The 27,818-nt window shown below is 38.9% G+C and overlaps 1 protein-coding gene across 3 annotated transcripts in view; it reads left to right on the top strand.

The window, feature by feature from the left end:
* Positions 1-7,591, top strand: part of PARP8 (poly(ADP-ribose) polymerase family member 8) — a 173,076-nt gene extending 165,485 nt beyond the window's left edge. For all 3 annotated transcript variants that reach the window (XM_028098057.2, XM_028098058.2, XM_088023513.1), the window contains one exon: positions 6,111-7,591. In XM_028098057.2, the coding sequence (XP_027953858.1) occupies positions 6,111-6,213 (103 nt within the window). In that variant the 3' untranslated portion in view covers positions 6,214-7,591. The remainder of the gene's footprint in view (positions 1-6,110) is intronic.
* The last annotated feature ends 20,227 nt before the right edge of the window (positions 7,592-27,818 follow it).

Raw genomic sequence — 27,818 nt, 5'->3', positions numbered from 1 at the left:
CTGATACGATCGGAAACTTTGCTTTTTCACCAGCCTATAATAAATCCAGTTTCTCTGTCTGCAACCCAGATCCATTTCCAGGATTTAAACTGCTACATCACTCTCCTGTTTAAAACTCTTTAGGAGCTGCTTGCTTCTTATAAGATAAAGTCCAATCTCCTTTACAAAGGGAGCCAACTCACTCCCCAGCCTTTTGTTCTTCCTTCAGCACCACTGCATTGGAAGGTCAAGGAGATCTAGCCCCCAGCCTCACGACCCCCAGTTTTCATTGCCCACAATTTCTCACCCCCAGATACTACGCTTCATGACCTCAGCTATAGGCTATGAGCCCCACACTTCCATGCTTTTCCTCTTTCCTTTCTCCAGTAAATCTAGACTCTCTCTTCCTCTCTCCCCTCACACTAATTTATCTGATTCCTACTCCTCTTTTAAATTTTAGCTATGCCTTCCCTCCTCCCAGAAACTTTCCTTGACTCCGTTGTGCTACTCCTTGGTGTTATTGTGTGATGCCATGGGCTTGTTTTTATCATTGGGTTGTTCTTTCTTATTTAGGGTCTTCTCCATTATTCTGCATACATTCTTGAGGTCAGGGACTGTATGGCTCATTTGTCTTTGTGTGCCTAGCACAGTGCTTGGCAGAGAAGTAAGAATGAATGAAATGCCCACACTTAACTGCTTGCTAGGTATTTTCTCCCAGAATGTCTGCTCCTACCTTGAAATCAGTATGTACAAAGTGAAACCCATTATTGCTAAATTCCCGAGTCAAGTTCTTGGCTTCCCCAATCTACGCAGTAATTTTACTCAAAGACACTTGCAACCCTGAGCTATAGTTTTTAATGTCTTTTTCCTTGTACACTATAGTCATCAGCCCCCTTGTGTATCTTCACACAGTTTTCTCCTTTTGATACCATTGTTTCCATGGATATATCATTTTCTGCCCCAGAGTCCATCAAAAGATCACTAGGTTTTCTCTAGGCTTCTAATTTCATCATTGCTCCTAATCTATCTTGTACAATGCCAGATTTATTAAACATTAACATTATTACACTAGTGATAACTGTTCCTTGCATAGAAACTGAAATCAAAGGTAAACAAAAAAGAAGAACGTCACCCATAATATCCCCACTTGGAATTAACGACAGTTAATCTTTGATGTATAGCCTACATTTCTATGCATATAAATTTTTTAAGGTCATACTACTTATATCACACTAATATTCCTAAAGCAGAGTCTTGATTATATCTTGTTCATACTCTCTGGTAGTTTTTAACAAATAAACACATGACATTCCACAACATAGAGCCCATTTTATCTTCCTTCAATGACCCATACAGACCATTGATTGAATAAAATTATTATGCTAGGTGTTTCTTGAACACAACTTGGAATTATTTTTCCCACTACTGTGCCTTTGCTCAGTCATTCCAAATGATGGGCCTTCCTGCCCGCTCAGCCTTAGCTGATCTCCCAAGGCTCAACTACATAGTCTTTTCTGTGGGGTCTTTCCTGACATCCCAGTCAGACATGATGTCTGTCTTTACTGTAAATTTTACTCGTCCTTGCTCGTCCTAAAATTGCTTTTCCTTGCTGCCCGTCTTACAGTTATTTGCATAACTCTATTATCTTCCCTAGTAAAATGCAAATTCTGTTCGCAGAAACGCTTAACACATAGTGCGTGAGAACAGTGACAAAGGCCGAACGTTCCAACGTGATGAAGAAATTGTACATGGGCGATGATGTAGACAATGCTCTTACAGTATCAGATACCTTAAGGAACTTTGGAGAAGTGCTGGGTATCATTCAGTTCACAGTGAATTTCTCCTCTCTATTGCAAATGAAAACCAATGCTATCATTTCTGGGTTCCAGATTCAGAGAGTCCAAAAACAAATTGACGTGTGCCATTCTTTAAGCTGCTACATCAATTTGGAAATAGAACTTGTCAATACATTCAAAAGTTTTTATCCAGGAAATTTCCTAACGTATCCAGAGAGTTCGAGACAGCTAAATTCCCTCTGTTGTTTTCTTTCCTTCTCATAGCTTTTTAAGCAAATTGGCTTATTTTTTAATTAAAATTTTAGTAATTTTTTAATGCTCCTGGGAACTTAAGTAATTTTTGTCTCCTTTTAGATGGTTTCATTTTTCCTTCTTCAGAAAACCCCAGTCAAGTGTATCATTTTCCCTAGTGATAACCATTCTTGCTCCATTTCTTTTTTTTTTAATTTTTAAAAGATTTTATTTATTTATTTGCCAGAGAGAGAGAGAGAGAGAGTACAAGCGGGGGGAGTGGCAGGCAGAGGGAGAAGCGGGCTCCTTGGGGGCTCGATCCCAGGACCCTGAGATCATGACCTGAGCCGAAGGCAGACGCCTGACCATCCGAGCCACCCAGGCGCCCCACTCCATTTCTTTTTATTAATCTTGTTGCTTTCTGGACATAAATGAACTTCACTGTTAAATTAGCAATTGAGTGTTTGTCTGTAATACTAATAAATAGCTGCAAAGTATTCTGTATGCCATATTGTAGTAAATGCCCTGTGTCACTAGTAATGCATATATCTAAACGCTGCCAGTTGACCCAGGCAAATGGTAGCTTGTCTTTCCTTTATTATTATATATGCTTCATAGTTTAAGACATCTGAATGCCTGTGGCCAGTTTTATCCTTCCAACGCACAACTGTTATGCTTCCTTGTGGGCTTCATAGACAATGGAAGAATATGCATTTTTCTTAATACATATTCTTTAAATAAAATCTTTAAAGATTTTATTTATTTATTTATTTATTTACTTATTTGACTGAGAGAGAGAGAGAGAGAGCACAAGTAGGCAGAGCAGCAGGCAGAGGGAGAGGGAGAAACAGACTCCCTGCCAAGCAGGGAGCCCGACATGGGGCTCGATCCCAGGACCCTGGGATCATGACCTGAGTGGAAGGCAGCCGAATAACCGACTGAGCCACCCAGGTGCCCCAATACTTTGAATCTCCATCTCAATCTCTCGCTCCTGCTCTCTACTCTCTGTTTGCTTTTGCCCTGGGCTCTTTCTGTCCTAAATTATTATTGTTTGTTTAAAGAATGTGAGTCTCATCTTCTCTCCATTAATTACTAATGCTTTTCAGGTGTCAATGAGCACGTAGTATTTGGGGATAGCAAACCCTTCCATTTGATGGAAATAGAGTGTTGGGGTAGTGGGACATGACTGGAGGGGAAGTTTAGGTTTGGGTTATGAAGAACCCTGGTGCGCTATGCCAGTGCCATTGGATTTTTGTCCTGCAAGTGAAGTGCAGACCATTTGTATCACTCTAGCGAGAGCAGAAAATACCCTTCTAGGAGGGTCGGTGGGGCTAAGTAGCGAGACTGAGAGATCAGTTACAATGTTCTTACAATCGTCTAGGTCAGTGTTTCTCACTCCAAAAGAAAATGTGTTTGATATTGTGACTTGGGAAAAAACAGTGCTTACTTTGTGTGGTGCATTCAGTATTCTGTGTCCTATTCTATTCTAATTTCACTGAAAAACGCTAGCCCAGACAATCTAAGTTAATTTCAAAACCCGCTAATTGTACGTAACCTGCAACTTGAAAATCACTTATTTAGACGAATGATAATGGAACCATAAACGGAGGTAATGGCATCAAATGGAGAGAAGATGCGCCTGGCAATAATTAGGAAAAGAGAAGCAAGATAACTTGGTGATTTATTGGATTTAGGCACATGGAAGAGCCAAGAATGACTGAAGTTCTCTTGTTGAGAGACTGGGTAGATGATGGTACTCCAAACTGAGATTGTGATAGAGTTAAAAAGGCAGACTTGGGGTTAAAAAATTAAGCAATTTTGAATACACTAGATTTGTGATTTCTGTGGGGAAATTATAGTTAGGGAAAGATGTAAGGATTAGAGATATAGTTTAGGAATCAGCATGTGGGTGATAATTAAAGCAGCGGGAGAGACTGAAATAATTGAGAGTTTGCATAGTATGAAAAGAGAAAACGCTGAGAGTGAATTGTGGATAAAGCCAGCATTGAAATGGGAGGCCAGGAAAGAGGACTCAGTGAAGGAAGCAGAATTAATAATCAAAGGGCCAACCGGGGAGTGAAGAGGTAATGCAGCTTCAGGGAAAAGAGCAGTCAGCTGTATCACATACTGCAGCCGTAGCAGGTAGAATCTGAATTCCTCATGTAAGAGGCCATGGGTAACCACTGTCCAGACTTTCGGTAGAGTGGTAGGGTCAGAAGAATGACTGCAGTGGGTTCAGGACAACACGAGCAGTTAGAATGTATTGTAGACAAATCTCAAAGGGCAGCTTTAAATTGAAAGGAATAGAGCTGGTAGTATGTAGGCTGGGTATCAGTGAAGCCGAGAATATCTTACTCAGCTTCGTGTCCAGTGTGCAGAGGACACAGATGCCGTAGAGATAGAGCAAACATAAATGCTTATTAGGAGAATGCCGAGAGATCCGTGTGGACTGGTATGCATAACTGGCACTCTGGTTTTCTTTGTCTCTCCATCCTCTTTTTTGGCAGTGTCTTTTTGCTTTCCGAAATCCAGATCCTTGAGGAACTAGCTGGATTGGCTTGGTAAATACCATTATCTCCCTCGGGATGAGCCTGCAAGCCAGGTTGCCTCCCCAGCCTTGGCTCAGCGTTATGGATTCCTTAGTTTACCCTTTGGCCCCAGGGGTAGCCAGGATGTACACAAAAACCATATAACATATTTTACTTGCCCCATAAAATGTATCTTTTATACAGTTTGCCACAAAGCTCCAAACTAGCTTTGGACATTGCTTAAAGCATTTCACTTTAACTTTCTCCATTTAATTAACAGGGCACTTACAGTTTGGTCTCCTGGGAAAATCATTATAAGTAGGCTGTGTATCACATATCCGTTTCTTTTCTTCGCAGTAATGCTTCACCATTGAGTGTCATATATAAACATGCGCATGTGTGCGTGTGTATGTACTTACATGGATAGAATTAACCAAGTTGATTGGCAACCGTGGGTCAGTTCCTAAAGAGTTTAAACTTGATACAAATGGAGTTATCACTAGGTGTTTGAGCACTGGATTATGTAAGGACCTGAGTTCTTATTGCTGTATGTCATCTATTCCATTTTCCTGTATTGTGCTATTTCAGGAGAATTTTAATGTGGTGAGGAAAAGGCAGTGGTGCTCATAAATCTTTGAGACTGCTTACACCCATGGTTATCTATTTTGAAGTAATTACCACTTCTCGAAAGCTTCTGTCTTGAAGTCATTTTTACGAAGTCAAATTAATTCATCACCTATTCTACTTCTGAATCTTATCACGGAAGTTTAAAAATTCATTCTTGGAAAATTATTTTTGCCCAAGTAAGTTTATTTGAGGAAATGAATAATCATCTAAAACGCAATTCTTTCTTTCTAAAGGACTTAGTAATCGCTGTCCTTTAATGTTATATTTCCACTTCTGGAGCTTAGTGAAACTTAGCACACTTGCATTCTTGTGTGAGGTACCAGCACAAATAAGAATATCTTCTAGAGTCAGACTACACAGAGCCACCAGTGATGAGGAAAAAAAGGCAGCACTGATCACAATGGAATAATAATGAGAAGGCAGGCGCGGTGAAGGAGCAATGGCAGAAAGTGAAGTCATTTCTCAGGGTGTCACAGATCAGAAAATAAACAAATGAGTGAAGTGGGAGTGGGGCTCACAAAATTCGAACCTAAGGAACCGAAAGCTGAAGCTGGTATGTTCTTTCATGGTGGGCTTCATAGAACAGCTGCTGTGGGAAATGCCCGCCAGGCAAAGACACGGACAATGCTTTATGTGGGGATGAAAAAGTTAAGATTAAAAGGGAAGGAAGGAGGGAAGAAAGGAAAGAGGGAGGGAGGGAGGGGAGGAAGGAAGGGAGGAAGGGGCAAATCAGGGCATGATGTAGGATAATCAATGTGTTTAGTCATGCAGTCTTTTCTGCATTTGCGAACACATTATTAAATACAATTGAGAAATAACGTCTTCACTACTGAATCCCTTTGGCTATATTTTAGGTATCAAATGGCGTTTCTGAGGGGGTTTAAGTGCTTTTTTTTTTGAGTGTTTCGTCTTTTTAAAAATGTCTTAACGTTTCTTTTTTGTGTTTTAGCTATGAAGATGGTCAGGTTGGAGATGCGAATATTAACACACAAGAAGGAGGCATTCACAAAGAGATCCTTCGAGTAATTGGTAATCAAACTGCTACTGGTTAAAGGACCATCATTTAATTAACATGATTTGAAAGCCTTCCTCGGGTTCAAAGCTGGATTTTGAACTGAAGAAGATGATAAAATAATTTATTGTTATTATAAACAAAAGTAACCCTTTGAATACTGATTTTTTTCTTAGTATTTCTAAGTATCTTATTAAATACCTAAAATGGTATAAAATTTATCAATTGTAGGGTTATGGAATCTAGTAATAAAATTACAACAGCACTTAAACTGAAGTTTGGGTTGCTCACACAATAAACAGATTGAAAAAACAGTTTTGTGCTGATATTTTTATATTAAACTCTTTAATTGGAAATTTGGTATTATATACTGACATTTTAGGTTACCAGAATAGAAGTGAGAACATTTTATAATGATGTCTAAATCTATACAGTACTTTGCAATAAGTATGTTTGCACATTCTGATGTGCTACTTAATTAGTGGTATGAACATTCAAATGTTTTGGGGAGGGATATTTCCTATTCTCCTGTTATTTTTTTCTTATACAAAAACAATTAGGTCTTAGATGCAGTGCTTTGCCCAAGAGTATGTAATGTATATATCTGCAGATTGATGCATCAAAATGTGTGGTCGTGCATGTATGTGTGTGTATATGCACATATATGTGCTTTGACAACAGAGATGGCACGGCTCCACGATTCTATGCTCATTTAATGAAAAGAAAATAATATTCAGTAAGCAGTAAATCTGGACATAAACCAAGATATGAGTCAAATTTACCACCATTCATTCACTAAAGATATTTAGAAACAGTTTTTCTATTTGTTTAATTTCCCCTTCAGTTAAAATTCAACTCTTTTATAATGTTATCTAACAGTTATAATTTGGGGAACACAGATGCCCCAGGTGGACTAATTCTATATTCAAATGATTATATGTTTAAAAGAAGGGCCTCAGAATTTAAACAAACGGTATATATTTTTTATTTCCTACAATGGAACATTTTTAAAATTTATTTATACCACACCAGCATTTTTTATATTTTTTCATCTAATAACCTCTGCTTATTTTTTTTCGTATTGAGAAAGAAGACAAATGTTGAAGTTTCTTTTATATTAAAAGAACACAAATAAGTTTATAGAGAATAATAACACCAGCTCTTAGCATTTTCCTTTCAAGAGTCATGTGCTCATCAAAATCATTTCTGTTTCTTTGGGTCCTAAAGTTATTCTTATTCATTGTATGTTTTAGACTGTTTATTTTCCTACACGATGTCTTTGGAATAAGGCCATTCATGAGAGCAGTTTAATTAGCAAGTCTACCACTCTATTCAAACCCTGAATCAAGGCTCTTATCTGATTCTAATTTATTTAGAAAGAAAAAATAATAAAAATGTTCAGTCATTTGCAAATATAATGTTATAACTTCTGTGTTTATTTCCTTTGGCATAAAAGGGGAGCACAAAGGTCATATTCATTGTTAAGGGTTGCTATCTAAGAAGTATTTGCTAATTGTTTGTTTTCTTGTATTGTAAATAATTGATATGCCACTTATGTCTGCAAAAATAGTCTTGAAGTGGATGGGGTATTAATCATTGTGATAGAATCCACTTAAAACATTGATCTGTTCTGATTTGTGCCTCTGAACTCAAAAGCCAGACTGAGGGATCCTATTGCATGGTAGGGCCGAGCTATAGTATCTTACTTAGGGTTCTGTGACCAGATACTTGAAGACTTTACATGGTACAAGAGGACGACTTGCTTTTTTTCTGTCAAGATTCCCCAAGTCTTCCAAAAAACCTTTGACTGGGTTTTTTTTTTTTAAAAACAGTTTTAAGCAACAAAACTATATTTCAAATTAATTTTGTGGCTCGTTCGATATATAGCATCATTGTGAAGATGTACTAGCAGGATTTAGAAATTGAGGTCTTGGAGCCCAACCTGTGTAGCATCTAGTGCCTCCAAGCATAGTTTTACAACCATGGACCTAATCCATTAAGGTTTGACTTCACAGTTGAGTGATCTGTAAGGAGTGAAGTATGAGAATCTGAACTGGAAGGGTAACTTGGAGGACTCAGGGGAGAGTATTTCAGGGAGGAAAAACTGGCATAATGCAAACTTCTACTGCCAGTTCAAGATTAAAAGTAGATGAACCTCTTAGAGCAAGGGAAGTGGTTGATAGTTTTAATGCCTACTAAATGTTACAGACAATAGACATCTTTTATGATAATAAAATCACATGTCTCCTAATGGTAATTCATTGAATGTTATTGCAATGTAGAATGACAGATTGTAAATTTGTTTTGAAGAATTAAGTTCAGAACCTTTGTAAGCAAATATTCTAAGTATTAGAGCCAGTCCTTTAATTGGACTTTTGATATTGTGATAACTATAGCATACTGATACTTATCTTTATTTTTAAAGAATCTAATTTCAGTATCTATCATTAGTAAATGAACATCATGCTTCCGAGATCCAAGTAGGTCTTTAAAATGTAGAAGTTTGAACATTATCATGCCTTGATTCAGTCACTCCATTAAGATTACCTATTGACATATTTGATGATTCCAAACATGGATATTGTATTGTATTTATATAATATTTGAAGTCTGTTTACTGATGCTTTGTTATAGTTATATTAATTATGTAGCCATTACTACATAGTTAACCCGCTGAGGAAAGGTAATCAGTTATTTTCATTCTTGAAGTAGGGGAAGAAGAACCTTAACTTATTTCTACTTTTTCCTGCATTACTGATTTTGTAAACATTTCACAATGAGTAATTTGTCCTCTTTCACTGTCCACTGGATTAAAAAATAGAAGAAAATGATTGAACATTCAAGAAGAGAAAGGAGTAACAATATACTTATAACCTAGTGCTATAGAATACATTATGGGAAGGCACTTTTGGTGCCTTACATTGCATTATGTTGAAATGATTTTTATTTTTTTTGCTCAACAAATCTCAGTCAAATGTTGGGTGTGAAGGTGGTTTTCAATTTAAAATTTAAACGAGTGCCACATCCTTAAACATAGTACCAAATATGTGATGTGAGAAACCAACCCCAAAACTGTTGTTAATGTTCTGAATATCTCATTGAAAAATTTAAGAGTTTAGAAAAGACATCTCTCAGTTATTCTCCGCTTTGATAAAAGAAAGGAAACTTTTGATATGCAAGTCTATGAATTTTTAATGTCATTGAAAGAATTTTAGCAGTACTTCATACCATCATAATACCATAACTTGCCAGAGGCCATGGTGTTTGAGAAAATTTTAAGGAAAAACTCATCCTCCTTGTTAATGTCTGGATGCCTTCATGAGATAGTAATTTAATATGTCACAAAGGGCCACTCAACCTTGGACTGTCTACCACTGAAGTATGTGGATTTCATAGTAGCACTTGAAGCACATTGTAAAAATATTAGGATGTTATTCGATTGTTCTGCTGAATTCTTCATTATAACGCTACCTCAAGACAAATGATACACTGTTTGTTAAGGTAACTTGGTTTCCAGTCGAAAGAACAATAAAATTTTGCAAATGGAAATTATCAGATAATTCAGTCAAGACCATGTTGCTGGACATAGATATTGTCAGTTACCTCCTGACATGCAGAAATATGGATATTTCAGTCACTGGTGCTGAGTGACATAGCTAAGACCCAGTGAGTGAGGTGAAGGGGTTTCAAGGCAAAGTTTGAATATAGTTAGTTCCCTTTAAGATTGGTTTTCTCCATGGGCCAGTTTTACATCCATTCACCTAAGCCACAAACAATCGCCCACTTACAGTTAAAGGGTTAAAATACTCAACTGCTTTGCCAGAATGGCAGACTGAATATTCAATTCTTTTGGCATTGAATGCCTGCTAAATTTTTGTCAGATTATATATAAATTTGATGTATATTATTGTCCAGTCAGTTTTTCCTGGAGATTTTGTATACACTATGATATATTAGGATAAGTTTTTATAGGTTAAAAGAATTTCAAGTAGTTTTTAGACAAAACATATCCATGAGTGTGAAAAAGCTGTGTTGAAGAATAGATTACATTACACATTTACCAGCAAGTCAGTAAAAAAAAATAGTGCTTATTTACATAGTCAACATAATTTAATGTCCTAAAAATATTTTCTTCAATCTGCCCAATATTTAATGTATCATTTGAGATTTAAAAAAATGCAGCCACTCCTTTATGTAAACATTAAAAGATGCCTATGTTTCTTTAATTATCCAGCCTTCTTTACAATAAATTTCTTGACTTTTGTGCACGAAATAGTATTGCAACCTGCTATCTAGCCTTTGGTGCCTTAGAGTTATTATAAATATTTAACAATATGTACATAATGTAAATACTGCCAAGAGATCACTAAGGCCAAATATTTTCTCTATTCACTTTTTATTGCACTTGCTTTCTATTGCTACTTAAGCCTCTTTTACCCAGCTTTGTAATAGTTCTAACATTGTAGCCAATGTAAATGTTTACTTTCAATAAATCTGAATTTGTTCAACAAGTACGGTATATGTGGGCACTATTTTGAAAACCGGTTAGGCCTTAGATATTCCTGATGGATGAATCTTACTTCTGGGGACTAGATATTTGAAATTCTCAACAAACTCTAAAAACGATGTTGCCCTTTTCACTTATAAAATACTTTTAAAATAAGAGGGAATAAGAGGGAAAAAAAAAACCTTTCTTGCTAGTATTCCCCTCAAATACTTGTGATAGATTTAACTGGCCATGTTGAGTACCATTTTTATCTCAAATTCTGTCAAGAAATACAGGACTGAAACAAAAGATTTATACATTTTGTAGGTATTCTCTATAAACACTTAGGAATATCAAAAGGAGCATTCCAGAGGAACCATCTTAAATTTTCTAAGCATTTCTGACTTGATTAGTAATTGGAAAATGATTTTTAAACCATTACTTTTTATAACAGACATCTCATTAACTGAGTAAGACATTAGTCCTTAAACAAATTTGGTTTAATAAGCACATTAATAGTAAATATGAGGAACTCAGTTTATATTTCCACAAGAAATAGCATTTTTTACTCATGTTACTTTTAGAGCTGAGAAATCATAGATAGCAAACTTCTGTTTATTACACTTGATTTCAGTTACTCTAGAAATACTTGTTCAGCGTCTAGTGTGCTTATTTACAGTCACAATATTCTTATAAGGAATAGAGAGTATTAGATTTTGTGTTGGCCTTAAGGAACCTTCAGTCTGTTTGGGAAAAGCAAACCCGTGTTTGGAAATAATTCATGAATCGCACAAAAACAACAGTGTTGAATGGAAAAGACCAAAAATGCAAGCGATGCTTAGGAAAAGAACGGATGATCTGCATTATAGCTATGGGGGAAATACCATGGAAGATCCATGGTTATTAGCCAGACCCTCAATATCCCATAGACTTTCCCCAACCTGAGGACAAGGCCTTTAAAATAAAAAGGAAAGGAAAATTGGCAAATGAAGGAAAGTAGGCTTACAGATACAAGGGTCTTGAGTGAGCCTACACAAACTCATAAATACTTTTGAATTCATTGAACTAAAAACTGCAATCCAGATGACATTTTGAATCCTTATATTAGTGTTAATGAGTAGTGTATTACTAATTTCCACTTATTCACCAGATACTTTTTGTAATCTTTTTGCAACAGGTTATGATGATTTATTCATATATCTGTTTCTGCTTTATTGTAGGTAATACAAATATTAGAAAGCACTTAATTTTTTAAATTTTTAGCTTTTGATTCCTCAACCAAATTTTTGATAATCTTTGTGACTTCTTGGCTCAATCTTATTCACTCCTGGAACTACCATTCCCTTTATACTTAATCTGCATTCCTCATCATAGGCATATAGTTGGCAAGAGTGTAGTCCTACATCCTAGGCTAACTTAAAACCCTTTTAAACCTGCCTTTTTGGGAAACCAATGTTGAGAAACCCCAAGAATTTGTTGAGTATTTATTTGGCCTCTATTTCTGTTCCCTACCTCCAGGTCCCTCTTTTTAATTATTTCAAATAGTAGTGACTTCTAACTTGTATCTAGGAACACTGAAAATTTCAAAGCTATCAAACATATACATTGTTTAAAAATCATGTATTCTTGAATTTCAGATAAGAGAAATTTTGATTACATAGGATTTGCTTTATCTAGCACTTTATGATTTAGAAAGCACATTCACATAGATGGTCTCATTTACCCTTCAGAATAACTCTCTGTAAGGTGCTAGCAGATTTCTTTATCTTATAGATAAGAAATTAAATAGCTTGTCAAAAGAGTCACTAGGCTCTAAACCTAGGGCCAGAGTTTCTTCTGAGTCTCATCTCCGTGGTCTTTCTGATAAACCATGTTTATTATTGCTGAGATCCCAGCTCTGCAAAACAGAAAATGAATGTAAGAATTACAGCAGACTCGGGGGTGAGTCAATGAAGATTTAGGTCTGATTGCCTTGAAGAGCTCTATCAGGGAATCATTAAAACCATTCATAGGCTAGGTATGATTTTATTCTAGAGAGCCTGGAGGGAAAGAAGTCTGCGCTTGATATAATTGGCAATGGAAAAGTCATTGCCAGCTCTTGGTGAGAGATGTCATGGAAGCGGAGTTTTGGAAGTATGTTGGCAGCCGTATTCAGAAGGATTTCTGAGAGAGGCAGAAAGCAATGAGCTATGAATCAGTTTTAATAATTCTCAAGGGTACGGAGGCCTGGAGAAGAACAGAAAAAGAATAGGTAGACAAGACATAGAATTTAGGAAAAGGCAGAAAATTAGTAAACAAGAGACCCAATTTATATGTTAGGATGACAATATAAATTAATAATTTTCCTCTGAATTTTTTATTGGAGATCAATTAAGATTCTCGTATTCCTCTTCGTATTCAGGAAAGAGAGAAGAACAAACTAAAAACAATGTCTCTGCACCAAGTCTATAAAAGCACGCATTCTTCCGTGTGAATAAGAGTAGAGGAGGGATATCCTGATCCACAAAGGGACATGTTTGTGAATGCACTTCACCCCCCCACCTATGAAACTTGTAAATACTGAGATGTGTAAGAGAGTGGTTGCAGTAGGTTAGTAAATCTCATATCTGTTTTGATATGATGTACCATTTCCTAAATTCACTAAACTGTGTGCGTGTGTGCGTGTGTGTGTGTGTGTGTGTACAAAGCACTATCACCTAGGGAATACTTAAGACTCAATGCCCAAGATGGTGGCACCTCACTCTATATGCTCTGCTTGGAAGATATCATCCACCGTGAATGGCTCCAACTCCCACCCGTAATAATGATTCCTAAACCTGCAGCTCTTGTTCCTCTCTCTCCTGAGCTTCCAATTTAAAGGATCAAAAATGCCAAGCAAACATCTCTTCCTCAGTGTTCCAGAGATACCTCAAATAAACTCACTGGTGTTCTCACCTCAGGCTCTTCTACTCTCCTTTCACACTTCTCTCAGTGAACTAATGAATGGCCACCCCATCCACCTGTTGACTCAAGCCAGGAGACAAGACATCCCCTATTACCCTCCCTTTCGCTCAATCCCACCACTTAATAGCCAAGCCATTTAATTTCTCTTTGTGGGTGTCTTGAATGCATTCAAGTGTCTTGATCTCTCCTGTGACTTCTTTTGTTAACGTCTATGTGGGTTATATCAGTAACCTCCTATAGCTCTCCTTGACTGAATCTGGTGCCTTCTACCCAGAACAGATATTCAGCTAGCGTGTATGATGAGTACAGCCTTATGATGGCTAAGATACTGAATACCTCTGTATATTAGTAAATAGACACATGCCTGGAGGCAGCAACTAAAGAGTTAACTCAGCACACGGAAGACCCTCCTGCCCTTTGGTCCCAGCTAAATGGGCTACTGGATATTTATAGTATCACAAGTGTCTTTGACCCCCTTTCATAATGCTGATCTTTCTGAAATGCAAACCTGATTTTATAAGCCCCTTACTTAAAATCTTTCGATGCCTCCTAACATATCCCTCAAAATAAAACTTCTGGCCCCTTCTTCACCACTGTGATCCTGATACTCAGCACTGGAGAAATATTGAGTTTATCCGCAGTCCAGAGAACAGCCCATTGCTACTCACTTCTCCCAGGCTTTTTCTCTCTGCCTAAGACAGCCCCACTTCCCAGCTCCAAGTTTTACTCCCCTTAGCCTTCAATCTGTTTTCACTTCTACCACCTTCCCTCTTCCTCCCAGACTGGACCAGGTGAGTCTTCTAATTCTCTGTGTATCTGACCAGAGCTCATCTATCTCACTTAGCACACAATGAAAAGGTTTATTGATTGCTTCTTTCCCCCAGTCACCCCTCTTCCTTGCTACCAGGCACAGATTACTTTCAGTCCCTAGTAAATGTTTTGGCACTTAGTACATACATAAAAAGTAACATAAATGTCTGTCTGATGAAGACTGTCTTCAAATAAAGAAACAGTAAAGCCCAAAATCTTTAGAATATGTTTCTGATTGACACATAATATATTCACAAACCTAAATAACAACTCAGCAGGAGGAATATAGCAAGCCACAGTTTCATCATCATCATCATCATCACCATCATCATCATCATCACCATCAGCATCATCATCACCATTATCACCATCATCATCATCATCATCATCATCATCATTACCATCATCAGCATCAGCATCATCATCACCATCATCATCGGCTCCAGCTCCAACTCCATCAGCTGAAGGAAATATAGAAATCCCTGGATGTTGCTCTCCCTGGATGCTGCACTCTCTCTTGTCACCCTTAAAGTATATATTTTCATCGTCCTCTTAGTCATGTTTACTTTGGATCAAGCAATAAATACCTGGTTTGGAAGGTCATTTTGAGGGCCTGGAATGAAACATGAAACTGGATACTCACAGATTTATAATTTAATGTCAGTAATTTGCATAATCAAAGGATCATTGCTTTGCTAAATAATTACCTTAAATAATGAGCTTCTTTAGCATATTTAAGAGTTCATTTACAGGTCATTAACTACTTGACATACATGGAAGAGATACTTGAAGCTAAAGTACTAATCCTCAGTACCAATAAAAATAAATCAGTGATGGAATTAAGTACATCTATAATTATACGTCAATGGTGAAATAAGGTTCCTTCCAAAGGAATTGCTTTCTTCTAACATGGGATAAATTGTAACGAAACTGAATTTTATTATACATACTTACTACTCTGTGACATCTAACTAAATTTTTGCAGCTGTGTAATTGGGAGCTTTTCTATTCTTTGTTTCTGGGTTAACTTCTGGGATGCGTATTTCTTAATAGTTGTAGGCTTACAGCATAATCAATATTCTAGTGCTGAGATGCGGGAGCCGTGGAGCAGTGTAGCTTTCTGCAATTTATTATTTGGAATCTTTTTCCTTGAGTTTCTGCCTATTGCAAATCTATCCATAATTCAAGGCCAAACTCATGTACTCTCAAGTACATGAGTACTTTCTGGATCACCCAGCCATAAATGATGACTCCCTGCCTCAAATTCCTGCAATACTTTGTAGTTCTCCTGGAGCACTGACATAGTTAACACAATTTTTGGGGCTCTTTGGGTAAAAAATTGCATTCCGGAACATTATACTCTACCTACTACCACCAGTAGTCTCTCTGCTAATGTTATGCTTAATTTCATAACTTTAATCTGTTAAATATTTAGTGTTTCATTTTTTAAAACCTTTTAATTAAATAGAATGTTAAATTTCTTTTTTTTTAAAGATTTATTTATTTATTTATTTGACAGAGAGAGACAGGCAGAGCAGGAACACAAGCAGGGGGAGTGGGAGAGAGAGAAGCAGACTTCCCGCTGAGCAGGGAGCCTGATGTGGGACTCGATTCCAGGAGCCTGGGATCATGACCTGAGCCGAAGGCAGACGCTTAACGACTGAGCCACCCAGGCACCCGAGAATGTTAAATTTCTATTAGCATTACCAAAGAAAGTGACAAAGAATGAGTCCCCCCCCCCCATTTTGGACTGAAGGGGACCACAGTCTCTCTCCATCACTTTCATACCTTGTCCACTTCTGCTACTCAACCAGGATGATTTGGGAGAAGTAACAGGGCAGTGTTACCAGTTAGCTACATCATATAACAAAGAATAATAGATCCGCACTTTCTTTTCATCCTCCTTATGGGAGTTTCCTTAACTCGTAGAGGGTAAAAGGGACTGGTCATACATTGGACACGAGGCAAGATATTCAGCTACACAGACATTCAAAAGGCATCCGACAAACACATCGATTTGCTTTTTAATGTACAGAAGTTTTTTAAAAACGTAAGCAAATAGTAAATTTCACAAACATTGATTTTGTTTTATAATATTGTCTAAATGACATCGGTTTTCAGGGATCAGGAATGCTATTTCAGCTTGCATAATGCTAAGGATGAGGGTTTAGAAGAGTGCTCTAGCCACAAATATCAGTGCTGATGGCATACTGACTACCTTATTTCTGTTCAAGGCACCTCCATTCGTTGAGTCACCACATTGAAAATCATTTCTCTTGCCCACTAAATCCGCTCAGTCTCAAGAGCTGTCAAGTCTCCATCCAAAATATCTCAGCTCCCCTGGAATGCTGCAATATTTGTCAGCTTTAATATTTTCATTTATCTATTTAAATCATTTAAATTTTTAGCCCATTGTATGTACCAGTTTCTCTCATACATGTTCTCTAGATGCTCATTTTCGCCATCCAGGAAGTGGTTCCTGCCTTACAAGAGTCCACAATCACTCAGTGAGGACAGATCGAGGCAGTTGCAATCCGGGATGCTGCAGGACCTGATGGAGGGGTGGGGGGGCATGGGAGGAAACCTCTCACCCAGCCTTGAAGATCTCCTCATCAGGGTCATGTCCTGCTCAGAAGATTTTGTGGTTTCTCATTACTTCATGGACCACAGATTCTAACAGAGCATTGAAGCCCTATATGAAGAAACAAAACAGTTTTCTATCTTCATATATATATATATATATTTATCACTTCCCATGGCTGTTATTTCCAGTCAAGCCAGGATCCCCATTAATCCCTGAATCCCCCAAACCTTGGACTTTGTTAATTCTCTGTCTTTCCTCACCCCATTTCCCTACGAGTCAAATCATTCTACCCATTATCACTGTCAGATCGGTCAGCTTTCATTTTTCTTTAAAAATCTCAAAGGGAATCCTAGCTCCTCTCTGAAGCCTGTCACCAGGTGCAGTCTTACAGCCATTAATGTGAACATTTCTTCCACTAGACTGGAAGATCCTCCAGATTAAAAAAAAAAACAAAAAACAAACAGCTTTCCTTTTTGGTGTCCGTCCAAGACCCGAATAAATGAGCAGCAAATATTTTTAAATGAAGGAAGACATACTTTGAAAAATCTGTGGGCAAGAGCAGTATTATTGTATGCTACGGGCACTTCCTTAAGTGGTTTCTGCCCTTTCACCCCAATGGTCCCAAACTATAAGCTGAGGGTAAGTTAATATGTCTAAGTCTTGTTTTGCAAATTCACTACAACAAAACGCTACTTGTGCCAATAGCAACTGGAAATCCCCTCTGGGAAAAAAGAAAATAGTTGAACCTCAACTTGGGATCCTGGTTCTCTTCTGTTTCTTATTCTGTCTTGAAAATACTGTTTTGATAGCTTCCTCACAGCCTGTTTGTCACATCAAAGCCTGGCCAGGCCTGGTCAGGATTCGTGGGGTTGTTGGCTAGAGAAATGAAACAAAAGAAGGTAAATCTGTAAGACTCTCCTTCCCCTCAAAACTGTAGCCTCCAGTTGCCACTGGTCCCGCCCCTCAGCCGCAGAAGGGATAAACTTCCTGTTTCAGCTTCATTTATGAAACTCCCAGGAGACGCACAAAGAGAGAAAATTTCCTTCACCATTTTAGATGGAGCTACTTTATTCCTTTGAGTATCCTTGTGACTACTTTTGGCCTGTGGGCCAAAAAGAAAGAGGGTTGGGAAGGGATCCCCAATAAGCTCGGGTCCTCTTTCCCGATCAGAAAAGCCCTCAGAAAACCTGGAAAGATTAGCCATGCATGTTTTCCTTCATTGATGTGGGCTGAGGAGGTGGGCCGTAGGAGAGAAGTTAGGAAGGAAGCTGCCTTTCCTCCCTTCCACAGCCAACAGAGCAAAGGACCCAGGTCAGAAGCAACAGGGAAAGTGGGACAATAATCTTGGAGCCCTCTGACACCAAGAAGAGTATGAAGAGAAATTTATTTCTCAGCCCCCTAGCTAGAGGCCTCATGTTAACCCTGGCTCTGTCCCACACGATTTCTCATGCTACTTTTTATAAACCATATTCAACTTGTTGTTTAAATGTTTAGTAGCCTGATTTTTCTTTATAGGATGGCCACCATTATTTCTTTCAAGTCGTCTAGCTCTTCAGGTCTCTCTCTCTCTCTCTCTCTCTGTATATATATGTTTACTTGTCCGCTGTTTTCCATTTTATTCATTTCTGTGAGTGCTTTCCTCAGCATCACAGTAACCACTCTTCTACCCACACCTCCACAACCGCACTCCAAGCCATGTGTGTTGACATGATTTCAGAAACATCAGTCTGGAAGGGGAGAAGGGGAAAGGTCGGCCCATACTGGGTTGTGACATTGCTGACAAGCTGTCATCATCTTAGCACATGCAGACAAAAGGTGAGCCACATGAGCAGAACTTAGGAATCTAGGTAACCACGATTTTCCACGTAACCACCAACAGACCTCACAACAGGGGAGAGATCAAAGTGAAAAGGTGTAAAAGCAGCGACAGGGACTGACATTTAATAAAGATGGCAAAGGCGAGAAGTTAAGTATTAAGTCCAGGCTAGAGGATACCAACGTCTCTTCACAACAGAACTATCTAGTGTGTTCAATTGGCCAAAGAAAGCCTGTAATTCATTCATTCACCCTTTGTTTTCCCAGAAAGGGCAGAATGGACTCCTGAGTACTCTGGATACTCTAATTAATTAGACTTTTTTTTTTTTTTCTGGGATTTCTAGGCTCTGCATAATTTGACTCTTCCCATCAACCCAACCTTTTCTCCCACCATCTCCTATCGCAACACTCTGAATTCAGCCATTCTTTTTCTTATGTCCTTTGAACCCACCATGAGTCTGTCTGCTCCAGACCCCAAGTTTCTCCCTTTGCCTAGAAAGTCTTTTCTTCTGTCTTCCAGGTACCAATCCCCAATTTATATCTGCAAACTCAAGCTAAGCTCTGTCTCCTTCATGACCTTCTTCCACACTGTAATCTGTATTGTTTAGAGGAAAGCCATGAAGTTTGTTTTTTTGTTGTTTGTTTCTGTCTCCCTAATACTTAGTGAAGACCCAAGAGGAAAAAAATGTCATTTTTTAAAAGATTTATTTATTTATTTATTTTAGAGCAAGGGAAAGAGAACGAGCATGAGCAGGGGGAGGGTCAGAGGGAGAGAATCTCAAGCAGACGCCCCGCCAAAAGCTGAGCCTCACTCGGGGGTCTATCCCACGACCCTGAGATCATGACCTGAGCCAAAATCGAGAGTTGGACACTCAACTGACTGAACCACTCAGGTGCCCCAAGAAAATATCACTTACACTTTAGATTTCTGCAAAGTTCAGCATATAGCAAGTACTCAGTAAACAATTATTGAATAGACCAATTGAACTGACCAAGATAATTGAGTGTTGAGAGCAGAGAATGAGAAGGTTGAGAAAGACTGTATATGTAGCCAAGAAAAATCCTATATAATATTAGTCATTCCTACTTCTTTGTCCACACAGCACCCATAGGTACTTTTGTCTAAATTTATCTCACTAATATAACTATTCATTCACACTGATATCTCTTTATGTCTTCTGAGGCTGAGGCCCAGGACTCATTCATCTGTCCCATTCACCTTAGCCCAGTAACTGCTAAGGAGTAGAAACTCAGGATACTTTAAATGAGCCAGTTGCCCAGTGCAGACATGAATTAATGAGTGAAAGCAGCAAGATCACCTTTGGGCGATAATGATGATGATTATTAACACTATGTATAATGCATTGTTCTCACTTAATTCTTAACAATAATCTTTGAGGTTGATGCCATTATTATCCCCATTTTACATATTATAACACTGAGGCAGAAGGGCATAGGGATTCAGCCAGGTTCCCCTATTCACTGAATGGTGGAACCGAGGCCATCCAACCTGACTTCACACTCTCAACTGCTCTGTGGTTTTGGTTCCCTCCCTCTGATCAGCACAATGCCCAGCACAGAATCAACATGCCAAAATGTTTGTTGAACTGAATCACTTTTATGCAGTGTTTATGAAAAGTTTTTATCCATGCCTTTTGAGCTAATTTTGGCATTTATAATGGCCCAGGAAAAGACCTTGGCCAGTGAGAGGACCTTATAGGAATGAGAAGAACAGCTGCTCATATAAATGCTACTCACGACACTGAGAGAGTTTTGCCAACAAGTTCAGCGGAATCCTGGAAATGTCTGCTCCAGAAGGGCTTGAGATCAATCCCAGTGCCCTCTTGTCTGCCCAGGCTGCAGAAGGCAAGTCTAAGGCTCCGCTCACAGAATGTTGAATACAGCATCTGCAAAAGGGGCTGTAGGGACAGGCTCTTTTCTGCAAAATACAGCAGAATGAAACCCAGAAATGGTCACACCAACTCCCATTGCCTGGAGTGCTGTGACCTTGATAAACTTCTGGACTATGAAACCTTGGAATAGTATCAGATTTATGAGGTCCAAATAAAACACCACAGAAAGCACAACACATATATAGGACTCATAAGCTACCCATGTGGAAGTGGAAGCTAGGCTCTTTATTTGCTATCAAGAGATAAAGCTGTCATCCAAAGTATTTCCTCATGGAGCAGTCAGAGATGTGGAGGGAACCATGAGATCATAAAGATTATTTATCTCTATGAATTTTTTATTCTTCAATTAAGGCATCCAATCTGGATATTGGCCACGTACTATGTGCAATCCCTAAGCCAGGAGTTACAGATACAGAGGTGAGATAGGAAGTGAAGGAACACACGTCTGACATCACAAATGTCATAATGCTCATATACTCATGAGGGCAGGAAGACATTTAAAAAAAAATTGTTCACTGCTGTGCCGATCCTGGGCATTTTTGCCTTCAGATTCATTGTGCGCTCTTCCACTGCTCTGCTCTGCATCACAGTGGGAGCCAAACCTACTATATTTCTCCTGCTCCTGCTTTAGCTGGCTTCCAGATGGACTTGACAATGGGGAGCACTAGCAGGAAACTGGAGAACAGAAAAGAGAAGAGGGCAGTTTCTCCCTCCATTTGCTCCACGCTGGCCTCTAGCAGAAACTGTTTTCCACCCCCCAACCTCCAGCTAACTCCTGCAGGGCAGGCTTGTGTGGTGCCAGTTTCCAAAAGGCGATCTCCACCCCTGGGCTCTTGTAGGTCTCTTCCTCTTTTAGCCTCTCCAGTCCCATGATTGTGCCTCCCTGGTATTGTTAACTTGCAGACTGCCTCCCCTTGCCCTGTTTGGTTCTTATCTTCTCTAACCAATACCCTGAATTGAATCTCCTCTGTCATAAACACTCCAAAGTGCTTTCTATTTTAGACCCTGACTTCTACAACTGCTGTATTCCTTGTGCTCAGAACAGAGACTCACACATATTTATTGCTCGGTATCTATTAAATGAACAAGCAAGTTTGTGGGGGGAGACTAAGGAGTACCATGATTACAATATATACCTTAGGCACTATAAAACGGACATGCACAGGAACACAAAGAGACGTGCTTGGTGTGTTTGGAGAGTTTAGGGAAATTGAGTTTTGAAGGAGGGATTTTCAGGTGAGCAGTAGGTAATACGGTTTCCGAGAGTCAGAAGCCACGTGAATAGAGATAAAGACACCGGAAGGAGAAAGGGTCTGAGGGCTCAGGGACCTACTAAGTATTTCTTCACGGGTGAGAAATAAGATTTCGATTTGCGAATTATGGAAGTCAAATTAAAAGATGACCGGATCTAGACTACAAAAGGCCTCATGTCCAAACTGAAGAGTTTGGATTTATCCTGCAAGATCATCGAGTAATTGCGAGTCAGGAAACTATAAGATCGCCCCCCAAATTTTGCTATCGCAAAACAAATTTTTCAAAATTTGTTTCAAATTTCAAAAACAAAGCAAGCATGTAAAATTACTTAATTTTTACCCTTTTTGTTTGTCTGTTGTTTGTTTTTGCCACATAAAGCAACAGTTTGCTGAAATATTTTGTCTAGTTAAAAATAATTTTCAGCAGCAGTGGATGCTTCCGTGTGAAGGTGCCTGTGTGAATGCTGATGAGTTAAGAACCTCAGGGTCTGTGCTGCTCCCTTATTATAAACAGCAACCACCTTTTGTTTTGTTTTTAACCACTGATGCATCGCCTTCGATGTCAGACGTGTGTTCCTTCACTGCCTGCCAGATGGCCACCATGTGTCAGTGGCCTAAAACTCCACAAAAAATGTCATATACATCTAGTATTATACTATAATGAGAAAAGAAGACTGCCAGGGGCCAATCATGACAACTTGGATCCCGGAAGCACATAGATTCCGTGTGCCACCTGCTTGGAAAGGATTTTTACAATTATTTGGTTGCCTCCTGCCTCCTCGAAGTTTAGATATAATTGGTTTAACTGCCCAGGTCGATACTTTATGGAAATCCAAAACCTGACTCAAGATCTGTGTAGCTTGCTCGTGTGAACAGGTCAGCCTCACCTCCTGGGTGCTGATGTGTGCTGCTTCTGTGTCGTACATGATGATGGGCAGAGTTGGAGCTCGGCGGCTCCCCCCCCCGCCTTTGCACACGCACGACGGGCCAGGACAGCATCATGTCACGGATGCTTTCTCGCTGAGCATTGACAAGTTCAGTTCTCTCAGCGCTCTGCCCCCGGGGTTTCTCACCGGCCCTTCCCCAGCCACCTGTGTCTCTACACTTCAGCTTTCCTCCCAGGATGCTAACCAAGGAATTCACATGATAAACGGTCCAACTTCATAAGGGATTACCCCTTTATTCCAGCTTATCCACCAACTCTCATCTTAACACTAATGAGGAAGAACCATCTTGAAGAAGTTAAGCCAGCATAAGATTCAGTATAAGTGATCTTGTCATTGACGCCACTTCTGTGCTTTAAACATCATGAGGTCCTGCTCCCTTGAGATTCTGACAAAAATGTTGGACCGCCATCTCACTATTGCCAGATGGGGTGGAAGTCTAGGTTCACCACTCAGCCTCTGTAGGCACCTGAGCCAGTGGACCCTTTTTAGTGTTGGGTGCCAGTGGGAGTTGACTCCCCACTACGCCCCCACTGATGTGTCCCTGGTCAGCAGTAGGAGTGCTCCCTCATGACCTCCACTAAAACCACAGAAGGAGGTCGTCCTCACTACCACTGGACAATGACGAAACCACTCGGCCTTTAGGGGTGTGGGCTGGGGTGGACCCAGTTGTGTTTTTTGCTTGTTGGTTGGTTTATTTTGTGTGTGTGTTTCGTTTTCTGTGATGCTTGGATATAATACAGTGATTATTGTCTAAAACTTCTCTTTGCTAGGCTGTGCCTTTCCTGGTCCTTTGGTTAGAGAGAGCAGACTTTTGTGGGGGCTTTGTTTGTTTGTGTCTTTTGATATACCTCCGTTGCTGGCTTCTTCAGATCTAAGTCTAAAATACACGAGGAAAACCCCCCAGAGAACTCACTGCTATTTTGTCTCTTGAATCCCCAGGTTTTAGCCCGTCTTGGCGCCTTCTCTCCATGCTCCGTAGACTTCCTATGTTTGTTTTACAATGAATGCCAATGGTTGTTATTGTACTTAGTGGAGGAGTAGGGAAAATATGTCGACTCCATCTCTGGGAAGTAGACCACTTCCCCAGTTTTTGTGAAATTTTTGTTTTTATTCTTTCGTGAATTTTCTGTTCATGATTTTTTACATACTCCACTATGGAATTATCATTGCTATTTTTATTTCATTATCTATTTTCAGTTTAAAATTAACAATGTCAGGGGTGCCTGGGTGGCTCAGTTGGTTAAGTGTGTGTCTTTGGCTCAGGTCAGAATCTCAGAGTCCTGGGATGGAGCCCGGCATGGTATCGGGCTCTCTGCTCAATGGGGAGTCTTCTTGTCCCTCTCCCTCTACCCCTCCCCTCCCCCCACCGCTCATGTTCTCTCTCAAATAAATAAATAAAACCTTTAAAAATAAATAAATACAATGAACAATGCCATATGGTAATTTTCCATATGAAGTTTTCCTTACATAAAGCTTACGAAGTCTTTCTCTATTCAACATATCATAAACCTTTGTAGATATTTGTAGATAAATATTTATTCATATTTTCTTTTAAATTTTTAAAACTTTATCATTTTCTTTTATTTTTCACTCTTTCATCCACCTAAAATTAATACTGTTCTATAGTGTGAGCAGAGAAATTCTTTCAACTATGGTTTTAGGGGAGGAATTCTTGACTGTTTTGGAGACTTGAAAATGCTCCCAAATATCCTCAATTCTAGCACAAAATTTTGCTGCAGTAACTACAAATGGCATCACTCATTTACTACATCAACTAGCAGCACTGGTCCTTCTTGACAATGTGTTTGCCTTCACCTCAGTTCACTGTCTTTGTCTTTGTCTTTTTTTTTTTTTTTTTTGCCTATGCTTCTAAGGCTTCACCAGAACCATGGACTGAATAAAACAATAATTTTTCTCTGCTTAATGCATCAAATTAAGGAGAAAGAACTCACAATTCTATATTAACAAGGGTAACTAAGAAAGAGAGTCAAAAAAAGGAATCTCATTTCTGAAGTGAGAAAAAAATCAGTGCTACTATTAAATAGAATTATAAAGGCTTCATAGAAGCATGGAAGATATTTCTGGGTTACATTAAGAGAAAAAAAGCAAGATGAGGAATATATAGTGTGCTTGCCGTATTAGGGAATAAATACAAATTACAGTGGTAGTAGCTTTCAGGTGGTTTTTCTCTTTTTTCTTCACCACTTATAATGTTGCATATTTATGATATAGCTTTAATTATATCATACTTTTTATTAATGAAAGAAAGAAAATTATATATAGAATATATAAAAGCAGGAGTTACTTTGGCGTACTTTGTTGTTGCTTCCCCGGAGTTACGGACAGAGTGACTTTGGATGAAGGTTTACATAGGCTCCTTCTACAGCAATAAAATGTTGGTTTATTGAACATTGCCTCATCACCGTCTGTATTTTTATTGCTACACAACCCAACGGTGAATTAAAAATGACTCAAATGTTATAGCACTTTATAAATTTCTGTATCTTATAAACAATGCCCAGATAGAAGAGAGTGCAAAATAAAGAATGTCTGCTACTTCCCAAAGTAGCCCCTTTGCTGTTCTCTCTGAGCTGAGAGGGATGTTTAAAACCAGCGAAACCAGAAAGTAGCAGCAGAACAGGTTTGTTTCCTTGGGGTGTGCTTTTCAAAGAGGCCCTCTGCCAGGAAGCCTAGGCCACAGTATTTCTTTTAGAGCCAACGAGAGCCTTCAGCCATGCCAAGAATTACTTGGAAAAAAAACCCACCAGCAGCATTCCATTCTCCAGAGGGGCAGAGTTTGGTGCAGACTTGAGGCAAGGTGTATATGTGTGTGTGTGTGTGTGTGTGTGTGTGTGTGTGACTCAAGGGCAAGTGGGTTTCATGCTTCACAATAGAAACAGCAAAGTCCAAGAATTATTGCAAGCTGGGAACAGAAACATATCAATAGTTACAAGACAAAAAATCGATACTTTGTAAGTAATACATGAAAAATAGAGAACACACACAACTCAAGGGAGGGGTGCTGTTAAACATATTTGGTAAAAAGAAGAGAAAAGCTCTCTGGAGCCAGAAGAGGGACAAATAATGTATAAAAAGAAAACAGAGGGGAAGAGAGGAAAAAATGAAACAAGATGAAACCAGAGAGGGAGACAAACCTTAAGAGACTCAATCTCAGGAAACAAACTGAGGGTTGCTGGAAGGGAGGGGGTGAGGGGATGGGGTGGCTGGGTGATGGACATTGGAGAGGGTATGTGTTGTGGAAAAAAAATAAAATTACACATTAGTTTAAAAAAAAGAAAACAGAATGAGAAGGAGAGAGAAATTAGGTCCAAAGTAGGTCCTCGTCATGACCCATTGTTTTTGGATAGAGAACATTAATCAATTCTCTCTGACAAACAACTAACATTCTCAAACTAGGAGCCCCATGGAAAATATGTGGTGGAGAGAATCTCAGATAAGAGAGCTATATATTTGGGGGCGCCTGGGTGGCTCAGACCATTGAGTGTCTGACTTCAGCTCAAGTCATGATCCTGGGGTCTTGGGATCGAACCCCCATCGGGCTCCCAGCTCAGTGAGGAACCTGCTTCTCCCTCTGCCTCTGCTGCTTTCTCTCTCTGTCAAGTAAATAAATAAAATCTTAAAAAAAAAAAGAGAAAGAGAGAGAGCTCTATGTTTGTTTTATATTTATCAAGCAAATGTCTTTATTTGTTCTATGTCTTGGTTAAGGATTTAAATAAAGTTCTATAAGAACTTGTGAACATTAGTGTGCAAACAAACCTGTCACTAAACTGACACCCGGAGAATACCAGATGGCTCATAGAGAAGAAAGGGAAGTCAGATCTCAGAAAGAAAGTCTTCACATCCTGTGCGTTATGTCAATGCTTCCGGGTGATTATCATCACAGGTCACAGCTGACATATGGAAGCTCCTAGACTTGCCCAGTCCGCATAGTTAGAACAGCTCAGCTCAGAATTAGAGTACAAGTTCTCTGCTCGCTGCCCTCCAGGTTTAATGTCTTTATACTCACATTTTCTCAGTTGCCTAAATACCTCCCAGAAAGACCACTCAGGTGCCATTGCTCCAGGCACTACCCGGGAGGGGGACAGTCCTCTGATGGTGATCAGTGGGCACCATTGACAGAACACAGCAAATTCTCACCTCTGTGTTGTGTCAGCTTCCACTGAGGTCATTTTAACTCTGGAGCTGGTCCTTTCATCTATGTTCCCTGATGGGTCATTTACATGGCAAGCCAGTGCCTCCTGTTAAAAATACGCACCCCAATTTTTCCAGTAAAACTACGCTATGTATTTTTAGTTTAGAAAAATGAAAAGGGTAATATAAATTTTCCAGACTAGTATTTCTCTAGGACACATTTACCTAACCTATTTTTTTTTCCTGCTTGCCTCACTGTTTTTCCATTTACACTAATCCCTAAATGCCAACAGTATTCTGGTGTATGTCACTGTTCTCCTGACAAGTTTCTCTGGTGGGGACATTGGGTTTGCATGCACTTGCATGATTCCACTGTTGGTGTCGCCATCAGATTCTGCAGATGTGAATGTCCTATCTGTTACAATAACAGTCAAATTATAAAAATAAATATTGGAGGTTTGAAGCTTCGAAAGTAATCATGGAGATACTTCTCTTACAACCTTTCAACTTTAAAAGCATTCACATTTTTGTTGGCTGAAGTTGGGTTTTACAAGAGAGAAGGTAGAAGCAAGAGAAACAATTGTATTTAAAAGTATTATTTATATGCATTTTCTCCCACTCCTTTCCTTTCTTTCTTCCTTTCTTTTTATTTCCCTCAAGATATTATTTGTAGTATATTGAAAATGTATTATTTGCAGTGCATTGAAAAGGAAAAGTTGAAAAGTATGTATGCTTTTATAAA

Source organism: Eumetopias jubatus, unplaced genomic scaffold, assembly GCF_037043125.1.
Source record: "Eumetopias jubatus isolate StellerSeaLion01/CBP00866 unplaced genomic scaffold, mEumJub1_p1.0 scaffold_5, whole genome shotgun sequence".
Taxonomy (NCBI): Eukaryota; Metazoa; Chordata; class Mammalia; order Carnivora; family Otariidae; genus Eumetopias; species Eumetopias jubatus.
This window is presented reverse-complemented; position numbering and strand designations above follow the sequence as displayed.